The sequence below is a fragment of the Habropoda laboriosa genome, unplaced genomic scaffold, assembly GCF_001263275.1.
Source record: "Habropoda laboriosa isolate 0110345459 unplaced genomic scaffold, ASM126327v1 scaffold22, whole genome shotgun sequence".
Classification (NCBI taxonomy): domain Eukaryota; kingdom Metazoa; phylum Arthropoda; class Insecta; order Hymenoptera; family Apidae; genus Habropoda; species Habropoda laboriosa.
This window is the reverse complement of record NW_017100261.1, coordinates 2,251,124-2,265,596: the sequence shown is the minus strand read 5'-3', so window position 1 is coordinate 2,265,596 and position 14,473 is coordinate 2,251,124. Positions and strand designations below refer to the sequence as shown.

Sequence of the window (14,473 nt, the reverse complement as noted above, 5' to 3'; positions counted from 1 at the left end):
TAAAGAAAAAAAAATAAAAAAAGCATATATCGATAAATACCTTACTACTCTTACTAAAAATAAGTTAAGGGAAAAAAGTTCATAGCGAAACCAGTTTTTTTAAATTCCATCATTCTGTCGATGATCCAATCGATTATCTCGTACTTTGAATATGTTAACGACTCTGTATCCAATTTACGGGCCTTCTACTACCATTTTATTGATATCGTTTCTGTATGATTTTTCTGGCCGCCGGTAAATGACAACCAGATATGTTATGCAGAAGATCTGAATAGTCCTCTTCAAGCCTTTGCTGTAACTTTTTAGTAGCTTCGTCGCGTGTCAGTGGTTGCTCCAAACCTTCAGATACGATTTGCAATTCCTCTTTTTCCACGCATCTGTGTGATTGAATTCGGAGAAAAACGGCTCAAAGAAATTGAATCAGAAGGATTCGCGAAGAAAGAAGGAGAACCAAAGGAGAAGAGGGAAGAAAAATGGAATGGAAAAGGACTTACAGGGCACAAGGTTGAGTGGGAGCAATGTATTCAACAGGGGGTACTCTCAATCTGGGTCTTTTTTCTTCGTCGAGTCGCAGCTGTTGCGATTTCGTCGCTCTGTCCAGCCAATATACTTTGTGGAACATTTGCGTTATGCGTTTTTCGATGATTCCTAAGTACAGCATCACGTTACTTCTCGTTATCTGTTCGTTGTCACCCAGTAATTGTAGAATCGGCGAATTGTCGCAACGAATTGCTTTAAACAGGGAATCTATTCCTTTCAGTAATTTCTCTAGAACGTCGTCACACTGAAACAAAAAAAGAAAAAGAAATTCGACGGAATTAATTATTCAGATAGAAATCGACGATCCTTCAAGCAGACCATTGGCTTAATTCAGGGTCTCGATTTTATAAGTTTTCAATATTCAATGAGATTAGCGAGGCATCACCTGTGCCAGGCTTTCTTCAGCCGCATCAGCGAGAGTAGTCTGCTCTTCAAGCTCTTTCTTGAGCTTCTCCAATGTCTCGGCCTGTTGTTGGCTAGATTGTTCATTCACAGCTTGAGCCTCTTCTATAGCTGCTGTCAACTGAACCATCCTTGACTGAAGATCATCCAGTTCGTCGTTTAATTCGTTCACATAGCTAAATAGAGCAAAGTTCTCTTCTTCCTGCTTTCTGAAGTGCGCCGTCAGTTTATCGATCTCATGTTCACCTACGAAATACAACGATTTGTTATAAATAATTGACTATTAACCCTTTGGACGCCTTTGTCGAGTGTGACTCGACATCAGTACGAATGATGTAATTTTTAAATTTTGCAATATTTTTTTTACCTGGATGAGCAACAAGCACACATATATGTGTACGACCCTTAATGCTATTTTCAATATAATTAATAAAAAAATATCCTATCAACAGAATGTCTTTTGAAGTGCATTTGAAATAAAATTCTTAAAATAATAGGGAGTTATTGAAAAGAAAATTAAAAAAAGAAATTTGGAGTTAACTGTGTTATTAATATTTCTAGAAGAAAAGGAGAAAAGAAGCATAAGCACCGGTGAATTCTTTGATCATTTGCAATATATTCTTATAAGACGAAAGTTTCTCCTGTTTCTCCTCCATTCTAGTTTTCCTCTCAGCTGCTCGTTTCGCATTTAAATCGGCCGTTTCACGATACTGTCCCTTTACTCCAAGGAACTCTTGCAACTTCATTTCATTGTCCATTGTTCGTTGCAATTCGCACATTTCCGAGACGTGTGTCTTCAGGTCTCTCAATCCCCTTTAAAATAAAGCGACACATTTTACCGTTAATTTCTGTTTCGCAAGATTGCAGTCTGTTACCGGAAGTGAAGGAAAGTGCAAGCGTCGATTAACGAACTGACAAATAAAATATTGGATAATCGCTCGAGAAGCTAGATCACCGGACGTTACCACGCGCCATTGATTTCCGATCGTTACTCTCGGTTCCGAGTTTCTAATTTAACGACGGATAATTCATTCTGGGCGAAATACGAATAACTTTCTGGTCGTTAATGCAGCTCACCGAGTTATGGGCATAACGATCCGATCTTTTCAACTTTCGCAATTTGGTAAAAAGAGGAAGAAGAAGAAAAAGAATGTCACGAAACTAGCGGCGACAGGTACGACGTTCTTAATTCTATTTCGTAATAAATAAAATAACAGTTGCACGATTTCAGACGCACCTTTCGCGAAGCGCTTGAAACTTGTTCAATTCTTCGTCTCGTTGATTGAACGCTATGGTAGCCTGTTCTATCAAATCGTTGATAATTTGCTTTCCGGTGTCTAACTGACTCATAAATTTATTCCAAAGCGTCATAAACTGCGCTCTATCCTTGATCAAATCTTCGATTTCCTTACGAAGCTTCGCGTTTTGCGCGATAGCATGATTAAACCTCTTCGTCGCCACTTCCAGTCGATTCTCCAACATATAAATCATTTTCTCCTTACGCAAAGACAGCTCCTTTAATTGTACATCCGACCGAACTTTCATTTTCAAACCGGTAATATCTTTAGACAACTGAAAACAAAGTGTTCAGCAGTTCTCTGTTCAATCTGTTACTCGTCGAATATCTGAAACGAAGGCGAGTGTGATTAGAAAACCTTGCGAATTTCGTCGTCCAACTCTGATATCTCCTGTTTCTCCCTTTTTATACTATCGTCGAACTTGGTTCGCAACGTTAACACACAAGACAGCTTCTCCTCCATTTTCTCGTCTTTACGAGCGAACGTCTTCGACGTCGCTGTTCTGATACGCAGTACGAGCTCCGATTTTTCGTACTCCAAACGATCGATCATGTTGGTTTGATTGCGAAGCTGCAATTTTGCATCCTCCACGCAAACTGCCCGATCGTTCTCCATTATCCTGTACTGTCTTTTCAGTCTTGAAAGTTCAGCTTGTGCCATCATCTCGAGCTCCACCTCGTCGGGCATGTGTTGCTGTCTCCGAGCCATTTTCAGGTATACTTGGACCACACACGAACAACCTTGCAAAACGTGAACTACAATTTTCTCTCGAAATGTCCCGAAGATGCTGGTTTCTTGCGAAAACAATCTTATCGACATAACCAAGTGACAGAAGGTAAAAGAACACGTTATACCTAATTCGCGATAAGATCTGAAAAGTTTATTTATCGAAGTTGTTGCAAATGATTACAAATGTATAGGCTACTTGTTGCGTAAGGTTGTTTCTATCGATCGACGTGTAACTGTAAAAGGTTATTACAACTCGGTAATTGTTAAACATTTGTAGAAAATTACGCTAGATGGTTCAGAGATTTTTCCGGAAGTTGCCAACGTCCTCGTCCGTATCTTCCTCACCGTCCTACGTAGACGATCTCGAGGATCCACGGAGGGGAGGAAAACACTTTCCCGATCTGACTGTCGATCACGTTCAACGGCGACATTTGAGAAAGACATCTGCCACCCTGTATACCTCTACCAGCTGTACGTGCCTACCAGTTCTTGTTGGTGCTTCCGGTTGCCAGGCACCCTCTCAGGGGTGTATGGTAACAGGTATTTCGGTTTCACGCGTTAGCCGAATTTTTCGAGCGATTTTTTTATCCTCGTCGTACGAAGAAATATTGAAAGATCGAAAGAACGGGCGGAAAAGTGTTGGAAACGATTACGCAAGGATCGAGAAACGATACGCGATATTTTTGCACTGATAAAATCAGTTACTTGAAAAACCACTAGATGGTGCAAGTCGTTTTAATGATAACTGACGTTTATTACACACATATACGATTACATTGGTAAGTAGAGCGGTCAATGATGGACACTTTACGGTATTACTTTACGTTTAATCGTCAACAAATGGTGTCACGACCAAAGATTAGAAAAAAAATATATATATATTTTATTACACATCTTTTTTTATTCACTCGATCAGCAGACGGCTGTTTGCGAAATGTTTTCAGAACCATGTCAATTTTCTTTCATTTCGCGAGGACGCTTTGTTTTCTACGTTCGTTCAGTTTCACGATGGAATTATAGTGAAATTGCCTGAGTCATCTCGCACGAAACGTATTTTCTAACTCTCGAAACGATGTAGTCAATTTTGTGATGTATTCGAGTTACATATTCACCATGCGATCTAAATGTATTCCTTATTGTGCTTTGTTTTCGCGAAATTTCTTTCAACATAATACATCGATAACAGCGGTAAACGCTGGAGGATCGTGTGTTAAACACGATCCATAGATTTCGTGAGATCGAGTCAGGTGGCGGTTCGACCAGGTGGGTCAAGTGGTGGGGGTTACGCTGGTGGTGGGTATAGACAAGGGAGAGGTTAGTATGCCTTCAGAGGGGAAGGTCGACAGGTCGATTGTATCGTGCACGAAAACGTAAACCTTCTACGCTATATTTTTTTTCATTATTTTCCCGCCTGTCCTTCTACTACATACGTTTGTCACTATCTCAGAAAAGTCAGTGTTATGTGTGCACAGTGTACGATAAAACAAGAGAGATTTGCCAAAGAGATAATCGAACGCGATAACTTGGCGTCGATTGCAATACACAAGGCGACCAAAGTCGAGATAATTGCAGGTCGAATGGAATTTGGCAGTGTGAGTGAACGTTTTTCGTAGCGGAACATGCCCGAGTCCAGTTGAACGAATTACTTTCAGCCACAGAGAGCCTCGGAGGTGGGAGAATCTCAACCTGGCTGAGAAGTACGGCGCACGATTCCGTAATATTTATTTTCTACAGGCGGCTAGTGAGTCACTACCTGGCCGACCACGGTGCGGCGAGCTGGTCGCCTCGCGTGTCCGCGTCCCTCTGCGCGCGTTCTCTTGCAAACAGTGAGTTCACGGTGACGCTACGAGCCAGTCAAGACCGTCGTCGAAGAGAAAGGGCCTCTAACCAACCTCGAATTCGAGAACAAAGACAATTTATCGGTGCAAAGAGAATCGCGTTCGTTCGATCGAATCCCAACGATCGTGGTGTACACGAAATATAGAAACGTTCCAACGAATCCGGTGTATCCCCCAAGTGTCAAACGTAATGCTCGTAATCAATGAGATCACATTTATTCGAGGGTAACTCGAAACAAGCGTAGCACCTGTTTTGTTGTGAAGGTTACATCGATATCTGGTAGAAACGGGTCGCACGTATAACCAAGAGACGCCGCTGTTGCTTGACGTGACAGTCCAGCGTTGGATTTCGTGGTGTACGGTCGATCATCGAGGAAAATTGGACTGCCAGCCTCTAGTGTAATTCGTGTATCGATAACGATCGCTTATTTACGTGTTTCAGTGAGCAGTGCGGCAATTTTGCGTGTGTGCCGTACCTGGAAACGGGTGTAGTGAACACAAAGAGTGAGAAGAGGGGTTAAGTTCGTACGCGGTATACTCATGCTGGTCGTTTCGAAGCGCGGTTACATTGTTGACTTTCTAGCAGAGAGGCAGGAATCCTCGCTGTCTCTACGTTCGCGTTTAGTAACAAGGAAACGGAGCAGAACAGTGGAATTAGTCCCGTAACAATTCGCCCAGTTTTTCGCGCAGAGTGACGAAGATGTTACATTGACAATCGATCGATAACGATGCTTGACAGCGGAATATCGATCGAGTCTAACCTAACATATTCCCGGAGTCAGTTCGCGCCATTCGTTAGTTAACGCTGAAGTTGGAGGCAATTGTGCGCGTGTGTTATGCGCCACTAATCGTGTGTCGAATTCGATTTATGAAAGCGTTCGAAAGTAACATACTCAACGGAGGATTATGTCGGCGAGTGTGATCACAGCTGATCGTTTCCGGTTGTGAGAGACTTCAACGATCAACGTGAAAACCTGTTTGGATTCCGATGTTACGTGCACTAGCCGGGTCGAGGGAAAAAGTGAACTTCTACACGGTACTTATCGCGCACCTCGTGCGATTTATCAAACGATACTCGAAGGTGAACGCCATGACTCACACGTGTGGATTATCGATAGTTTCGTAATATCATTTGTGTTCTGAAAATGATTGCCGAATCGTTCTGATCGATTCTCGATCCCCCCCGTTCGATTGAAAGCGAATTTCAAGCGGTTTTCTCCGTAATATCATTTGTGTTCTGAAAATGATTGCCGAATCGTTCTGATCGATTCTCGATCCCCCCCCGTTCGATTGAAAGCGAATTTCAAGCGGTTTTCTTGGAATCAGATCTTAGATATGAATTTGCTTGTAAACGTTGATCAATCACGACACAAGTATCGACTTGTACGCGACGTTCGATTCACGTTGCGTTTCCACCCGAGTTACCCGTGTTGACCAGTGTATTGACGGTGAACAAATGGTTCTGACGTATGCTCGGTTGGCCACCTGGTTCTGCGTGTGTCATTATTACGAACAACGATAAAGGTCAAGCGTTAGGCGGACACGCGACACTCGAGCGATAATCGGCGAGCGTGAAACGAGTCGCGGCCATAATGCTGCCGAAAAAGGACGGCCAACCAGAGCCGTACGCTCTCGAAGACATGATTTCTGATCTCCAGACACGGCGGAACTCGATGGATCAAGAGGACTTCGAAGATCCAGTGGAATTATTAAAGAAACGTGACAGGGATCTCGTGTTAGCAGCGGAATTAGGAAAAGCACTACTCGAACGAAACCAGGAGTTAACTAGACAAAGTGAAGCTCTCACTGAGGAGTACTCGTCCAAATTAGAGGTGAGTATTTACGACGCTGTATTTCCACGTTTGCGTGTTGTGTTTTGTTTCCATCTTTTTATCGTTTCTCGGAACGAATTTTCAACCGGCAAATATGTCATAAACTTCTTATCAACTATATCAATCCGTGTCTCGTCTCCGATAAAATAAAGTGTTTGATAATCGTATACGATTAAGGTAGCTGGTTTAATGGAGGAAAAATAAATTTATACAGGAAGATAAAATTTGATAATTGCAGCGTTGTCAATGAAATCGAACGTCTATTCGGAAACGATAAATCCTATATAACGGTTCGTGGTGAGATTAGCAATAGCGATTCGCGTTGCGTAAAGGATGGTTTTATTAGATTAATCGCCGAGGCGTGTTGTACGCGTCTCTAATGTTCCCACGCGGACCGGTACACGCTGTTTCATTAGGCTGAAAGCTCGCATTAAGGGAGTCGCCGGGTTATCACTTATTAATAGCATCAAAAAATGGTTCCCTACTGATCTATGAATAGTGTAGAGTTATACGGCGATTGCGTGCGAGTAAATGCGTGAATCGTTAAAAAGAAAAAAAAAAAAACGTAGCTACCTATCCGAGTATTTTTCTGCAGTCTAAAACTCCTTAGCAGTTAATAGCCATTTTACCCAGGATTTCGTAATGAAAATTGCCTTAACATATTGCCAACCGATCTAAACGATAGCTCTATTATTTTCCACTTGATCATTCGCAGTAAATAACATTTCATTTTCGTGCGTTATTCCGCGAAATTAGATGTAATTTTATTCATCTTTCTAACATAGTATTATTCAAGTATAATTTTTTTCTTCTTCGACGATCGACGTTAAAGTTTCGTTTTCAAGCAGACTTCGATCAGGTTTAAAGGTTCTCGGGATAGTCGAGCGAAACGGTTAGGGTTGCCCGCGCGACCGCCTCCAAACGCAAAGACTATTCATTAGCGTCAACGGCGAGCGATTCGCGTTGCGTGCGCGCATCTTCCTGTCGGAAGTTTTCGTGGCTTCTTCTGGAGAGTGAATCGAAAACAAAACAAAAAAGAAAAGAAGAAAAAAAAATGAAAGTCCGTGGTATGCTCGCGCCGCGAACAGAAACCGTTTCTCCGTGGATTTCGCCGGAATCGGGCCACGAGGCACGGCTCGGAATTTCAAATGCACTTTTTACGAGCCGCGCGCAATGGGATATACGAGATCGCGGCGCCGATAAATTTATCTGCGAGAGCATAAGTGGGAACCGTTGACATTGAGAGGACCCGCGTCATTCCTGATAAACGTATTACCATCATATGCTCCTCCTCGTTTTCATTTTTCAACTTGTCGCGCTTTTTGCATTCGAAACGGCACACAACTACTCTCTACTACAGTTCACGTGGCTACACACATTTTCTCTTTCGATGCTCCCGTATTCGGTTGCAATCGAGACTTTTACATTGAACTTCCCACTACTGGGAATTCCATAGAATTTCAAATCAGATTTTTCCGACGTTCGCATCGCTAATTTCATTCGCGATGAATCACTATCTTACGTCACGTTGAAACTTGTTTAAAATGTCGTTAACATCAACCTGCTGATGAACGGTTCTCTCTCTCTCTCTCTCTGTTCAATCAACAGTTCGAAAATTCAGAGAAGAAACACGGACGTTTATTAAAGTAAATTGAAACCGTTTCGGTCGGGATAATAATCAAGATCTATCTTCCTGCGTTGCATTAGCAATTTTCTGGAGCATTCACAGCGCCGCGTGGCTTTCGACGAGTGCTTTCCGCACAGAGGATCTTGCACGCGAGATCGTTGCCATGCGTATTATTCGCGATCGATACGCAATCTAAGCATCATCATGGAGCCCGGGAAAGCGTAAAACCAAGGTGTTCGTCCTATGTAACGACAATTCGTTTTTCCGGTCACGCGTATTCCGAGGAAGGTTATTGGTTTCTTCGGTCGAGACACGCGCGTGCTGCTGGCTGCGAGAGGCAGCTAGACGTGAACACGGTTCACGACGACGGACAGAGAGCCACGAAAGCGTGGAAATAAGTCACTTAGGCAACGTAACGTCAAAGACAATGCCCGGCATCACGCTCTGCCTGCTTGCGTACCCGCTTCTCTTCTTCTATCTTTCCGCGTTTTGCCTGTCACCGTATTTTTGACCTCCGCCTGCTGCTGTACACGCTCCCGTGTTCCTCTTTTGTCTTTGATTACAATGCTGGTTACACACGGCGCGTGGTTCACCGCTTGTAAACCGGGATCCAGTTTCACTGGGCTACTTTTTAACTTTGAATTTTTGGGTCGTTTGTCGGAAATGCGTAATAAATGGAACTTTTTAGAAAGGATACGATTAGACTGCGGTTGTTTACGTAATTATAACGTGTAGGAGTCGAGGAAAAATAATTTCATGGACCAGCGGGAATTGAACCCGCGACCACCGGATGATAAGCAGAGACTCTACCCCCATAGCCAAAGCGCTACCTGTATTTCATCGATGTTATTGCTCCTTTTGAAGGATATGGAGGCCCAGATCTCACAGTATTGAATTATGCAAAATGCAAGAGAGTTACTGACTGTATTATGGTACATTTATTTCTGGATTAGTATTTTTTACGTATCTCAAGAGTTACTTTCGTGTATTTTATATAGTTCGATATGTTATAATTATATAAACAACCACAGTTTAGTTATGGTATGTTATAATTACATAAATATCCGCAAACTGGTTATGATACACATATAATCTATGATTTACAACGATATTAAAGTTGCACGCGTTGCGTTCAATATAAGAATTGCAAAAATAAGATCATGTTTTACATTTTTTAAAATAAAAATCTAAATTTCTTTGTTTGTATCTACGGACCGTGTAAATCGAGGGTGATGTGTAGCAAGTTGTGGAAGATTTATAAGACAATTTCACTGAAACCTAAAGTAGATCGTGAAAGTTCGTACAGTTTGCTCCGATTTTTTGGTAGATAATTCGAGTGACTTTGATCGAGTGCTAGAACGTGCGTTGGTTTATTTCTCGCATTGACTTCGTTTCGACGAGATCACAATTAATACACCAATCGCCGGAGAGACAGACGAGACACGCGATCATTACGATTCTTCGATGTTCGCGATTCCCTTCTTATGGTGCAACGACGTGCATTCCGGAAACGAGTGTGCTTTCTTTCGAACAGACCGACGTGTCTTCCGCCTTACTTCCGGATATAATTATCACTCCTTGCGTCAGAAAGTTCCGCAGAAATGCGTGAATTCCGTCAAAGAAATGTAAAACTGTTCGAATGAAAAAAACGAAAAAAGAAAAAACCGACATATTTCATTCTTTATGCGCCGTATTTCACCCGCTAATTGCACAAAACTACAAAGCCGCCGTATTAGCTGAACGTCATCGGTGTTGTATCAACGATCGGTATCGCGTCGATGATCGCCCGTTGTTTGCCAGCTTGTTCTCTCTTCATTACGCTCACGTGCGATTCACGCGAATGAATATTCCTCGAAATAACGTTATTAGAATGCATCCTCGTCCGGGATCGATGAGAAAATAATCCACCCATACCTTTACCTTCTCATTCTTTTCCCAACCTCCTTCGATTTTCTTTTATTTCGCCTATTCCATCAACCTTAACAATTTCACTTTCACGATGATGACGGTCTTCCTCCCCCGTGCATAATCGATTCACGATTATGCACGAGCCCGTGCGAGTACACGTATGTAGATACAAGGTGCGTGCACTTATTGCAAAGAAGATTCGCATAACGTAGATATACCGGCATGCCTTCGATCCTACCACGTTGCGTTTCCGGATGCTTTAATTAGAACCGAGCATGTTGCTTTTACAGGCTCGAGTATCCGGTGTTATCGCACGTGCTGTGTATCGTTAAAATTCGGTTATGTAAAGCTAGAAAGGCATTTCGGAGCGAGCAGCGATCGGTATACACTCCCGTTATTGAATGTAAACTAAATCTAAACAGTTGTTACAAAATTATTCAAATATCGTAGTTATCGCTGCACGATGGAATCGTAGAATTCTTCGTAGTATTTTATTTTCGAATGCACTGTCTGCAGTTCTGACTAAGTTTTATACCGCACGATTCGCTCACGACTGACTTTTAAGTTTCTTTTCCTATTGGCGAATTTCTCGTTTCTAGCCAATCAGGTCATTTTTAATTTACCAATCGCACCCTGCATTCTCTGCGCCCTTGGCGAGCTTTTCCAGGACTGTGATTTGGAGGAGAGACGCCTCGCTGTTGACAATTTGCCAACGCAGCTGGCCCGGAACACATGCGGTTGGTATAGTTGACGGAAGAAATATAGCGAGGTCGTAAATTACAGCATTAAGTATCGGTACAGATCGATGCAGTCACGCTTAAGGTCGTTTTCTGCATTTTACGTTTCTCGATTGGGATTGAATCCAAGTTAAAGCACACTTCATGCGGATGTGATTTCGAGCACTTATTTGGGATTGAATCAAAGCTAAGCAAAGCTTCGAGCTGTTATCTTCTCAGGTTCCTGTCGATCAGCTTGTCGATATTTTCGAACACGTAAATTTCGACGTCAGAGCGAATTTACGATCTCGCTGTATTTCTTTCGCCGACTATACCAAAACCACCAGGCCTCGAGTCGTTGGCCCTTCGGAAATGCACGATTTATGGCACCCGCTAACGCTGCTATTCAGGCCGCAAGCGAAAGTTCTCAAAACAGATGCAATGGTTCATTAAAAAAAAAAAAAGTAAAACGGCTTTCCCGAAAATAGCTCCACTGGCGCGCCTATCCTAAAGCATCTTGACCATTTGCACGCCAAATGTCTCTATTCGTTTCGTGCAGCTAGCCGTTGCAGTAAAAAACATATGATTCGACGACTAGATAATCCATACTCCATTCGCAATTAAAATAAAAAATTTCTCTTTTTTCCTCGTTGCACTTCCTTCGTTCATTTTCTGAATAAGCGTGCAAGGAGTCGTATTTTTCTTGCAACTACATACGATATGCTAAAAGTGGATAACTGTTAAGATCGATACCGCGTTCAATGCTAAAATTCGACAATGAACTCGGCTCTTCTACCAATGAATTCAAGATATCCAGCTGTACGACACGATACCAGAACTTCGGTGAAGAAATGTGATTTAAATATACGAAGATAATGGGTCTCCTAATATTTATGAACGAACGTGTGTACGTGGTTTCCTCGATCGATCTACTGTCAACTCCGTCCGTGACTGTCACACGTTTCTTCGATTCGTACGTTTCTTATGGGCTTGTTATTAATTATGCACAATCGAGCGGGTGAACAAGCAGCCAGTCGATTACGTGTTACCTCTTTTTTTTTTTTTAACTTTAACGATCGGTCGACGTCATCGACGCGTTACGAACTATGCGATTATTTAATAGTTATACTTTCGAAACGTTTTGGCAACCCTTCTGTGGCCAAACAGCGTAATGGAGCTTTGGTAATCAACGCGGAGGAATGTTAATAACGAAAAGAGGCAATAAATGCGTGTGTATTGCCGTGGAAACGAGGCCACTTAGTCACGGAAGGTTTTTCGGAATTTTCGAATTGAAACGTGCACACTTAATCGGTTAATTGATTAACAATTAACAGTTAAAACGAAAACAATAGCCGCCGGTTAACTTCTGGCGAATTTAATTCGCGGTTCGATAAGTTAGACGATGAGTTGTAAATGCGATCTTAAATATTCCGACCGTTTAGCATTCGCGTGGCGCGGTGTTGTAACGCGATGTTACTTTATTCACAATAACGTGCGGACGATGATCTGCTAAAAATGTATCGCAGAAAATTGCTTCAAATTTTATTCTAATAACTTCAACAAATTACACACGTTCTTTCGTAATTTGAAAAAAATTGATAATAATGGTAAAAATTTGTCAATTTTCGTGGAGTTTAGGGACAGCCAGAATCTCCGGGCGAAATTCGTCGAGCTTTTGATCCGTCGTTAGCATAGGGTGAAAGAAAAGAAGTGGGTCAGAGAGTAGCAATGAAATCGAGCCGCCTAAGTTTGCCTCTCGTTATTGTATAATTGGCCGTCTGAAAGCGGCAGCAAGAATAATCGCGGCACCGTGTCGGCAATAAAAAGCGGCACTTACACGGCTGGCACAGCCGAGATCTAGAAAGCCAAGATTCCACGGGCTCCTCGAAGCCGGCGACCTGGGAATCTCGAGCGCGTGAATTAAGTGATCTGCTCGTCGCGCTAGTCCGCCTATTAAAAATTAAGATCACCCATTAACCTCGCGATAATTAACCGCGAGACGCGCACCATCGTTCCCGTAAACACTCCAACATTCACCAGCATCATATGCAGAAAGTTCTTTTATCTCTGTGCGTGATCACACGCGTATTCGTAATTCACAGAAAATAGAAGTTAAAGAGTAGACTTTCTATGGTGAGAATGCAACGTGTATATCGTCTGACTCTCGAGCTGTATCGAGACTCTATATATATAACCCAGAATATTTATCTTGTAAACAGACAGAGTGAGTCATAATCTCGAGCAGGTAGTGAAGCTGTTATAATTTAGAAAGAAGGAAATTGTTCAGGTAATACAAAGCAGAGGTAACTCTGTCTTGGCTAATTCGTTTAGACGTCGTAACGCGGTTACCTTTATTGTTCTTCGATTCAACGAGATGTTTCAATAGTCCTCATTATACAATCCCTTTAATTCACCCGTGAGAAAGTGGGAAACAAGACTGCGTTGTCCAGGCAAGTTCTCTGCCTACCAGACGCAGCTCTGAAGCTTTTCCTAGAGCCTATATTACGCGGTTTAACGCTGGCAGGAAAGTGCCTCGTGAGATCGCGGTTAGCCGATTACAAGAAGGTATCCAACGGTATTCCACGCCTTTCCCTTTAAATATTTATCGCATTTCCTCCGAGAACTTCACGGTTCTCCCTTTGTCCAGCGCTTTCGACGCTTTTCACAAACGTATTCTCAGGTAGACAGTTACCCTACCTGTCCGTGTTTGGATTCCCTCGAAGCGTTTCCAGCTAAGTAACACCTGTGGAAAATTCACTTTTAACAAAGAACCTCTCTTTTTCCATCGGTCAAACGAGCAATTCTTCAACAGCTCTTTCCCGGTAGATCGTTTCTTACTTCGTTCGTTGCCGCTTAATTTTCCATTTTATCGAGCTTGTTGCACGTTGCACCGCGTATCACGTGGGAAAATGATAGAGATACGGCGAGGAGTCTAGTTTTTAATTGAGAAAATTAGCAAGACAGACGGGTCTGAGGTAATGTTCAACGTGATTCCGTCTGATTGGAAGGAGCAGATAGAATTTTCACGAAGATACAAATGAATATCCATGCATCGCGTTAGAATAATGGTTCCCAGACCCAGCCAGGACTTAATTGCCATAGAACGGAGGAGTCGCTTTACGAGACACGCTTGCGATTCGAAGCGGACCGGAAGCCCTCGAAAAAGCGAACCGTTACAGCGGAATCTCGTAGACACACGGTTCTACCCTCTTTCCTCCGCTTGTTTACCCGAGGAACGGAGATTAGAAGGAACGTTAGATGTCCGCGAAACAACCGCGTCGTCGATCTTCACTCCATCTCTGATCCGATAGGATACATGCCAAGTATCGTTCGTTTCCTCCACGGCCGGCTATTCGCAATTGTTGTTGCAGGAAATTCAACGGAGGCAACGGATAGATGAATATTCTCGGTCCCATGCGTGGTGCACGTTTGTTTACAACGAGACAAGCGCTGTTTTCTAGCTCGAGTTTCCGGGCACGCGTGGCAACTAGTATAGCGAAAATTTTTAACCACGCCAAGGAAACTCGAGCCAGAAGGGCACTCGTGTTCTCAACAGCGCGTTCTGAATAGTCGTTGCCTCGTT

The 14,473-nt window shown here is 42.7% G+C and overlaps 2 protein-coding genes across 3 annotated transcripts in view; one reads left to right on the top strand and one right to left on the bottom strand.

Moving 5' to 3' along the window:
• Positions 1–196: 196 nt before the first annotated feature.
• LOC108572765 (coiled-coil domain-containing protein 63) lies at positions 197–2,948 on the bottom strand. The gene is made up of 6 exons (XM_017935048.1): positions 2,598–2,948; positions 2,180–2,514; positions 1,532–1,755; positions 926–1,188; positions 495–784; positions 197–377 (listed from the first exon to the last, which is right to left on the bottom strand). Exons 1-6 carry the CDS (start codon positions 2,946–2,948, stop codon positions 197–199), a joined length of 1,644 nt encoding a protein of 547 aa, XP_017790537.1.
• Positions 2,949–6,266: 3,318 nt separating this feature from the next.
• Positions 6,267–14,473, top strand: part of LOC108572700 (bicaudal D-related protein homolog) — a 29,508-nt gene continuing 21,301 nt past the window's right edge. For both annotated transcript variants that reach the window (XM_017934973.1, XM_017934972.1), the window contains exon 1: positions 6,267–6,639. In XM_017934973.1, the coding sequence (XP_017790462.1) occupies positions 6,400–6,639 (240 nt within the window). In that variant the 5' untranslated portion in view covers positions 6,267–6,399. The remainder of the gene's footprint in view (positions 6,640–14,473) is intronic.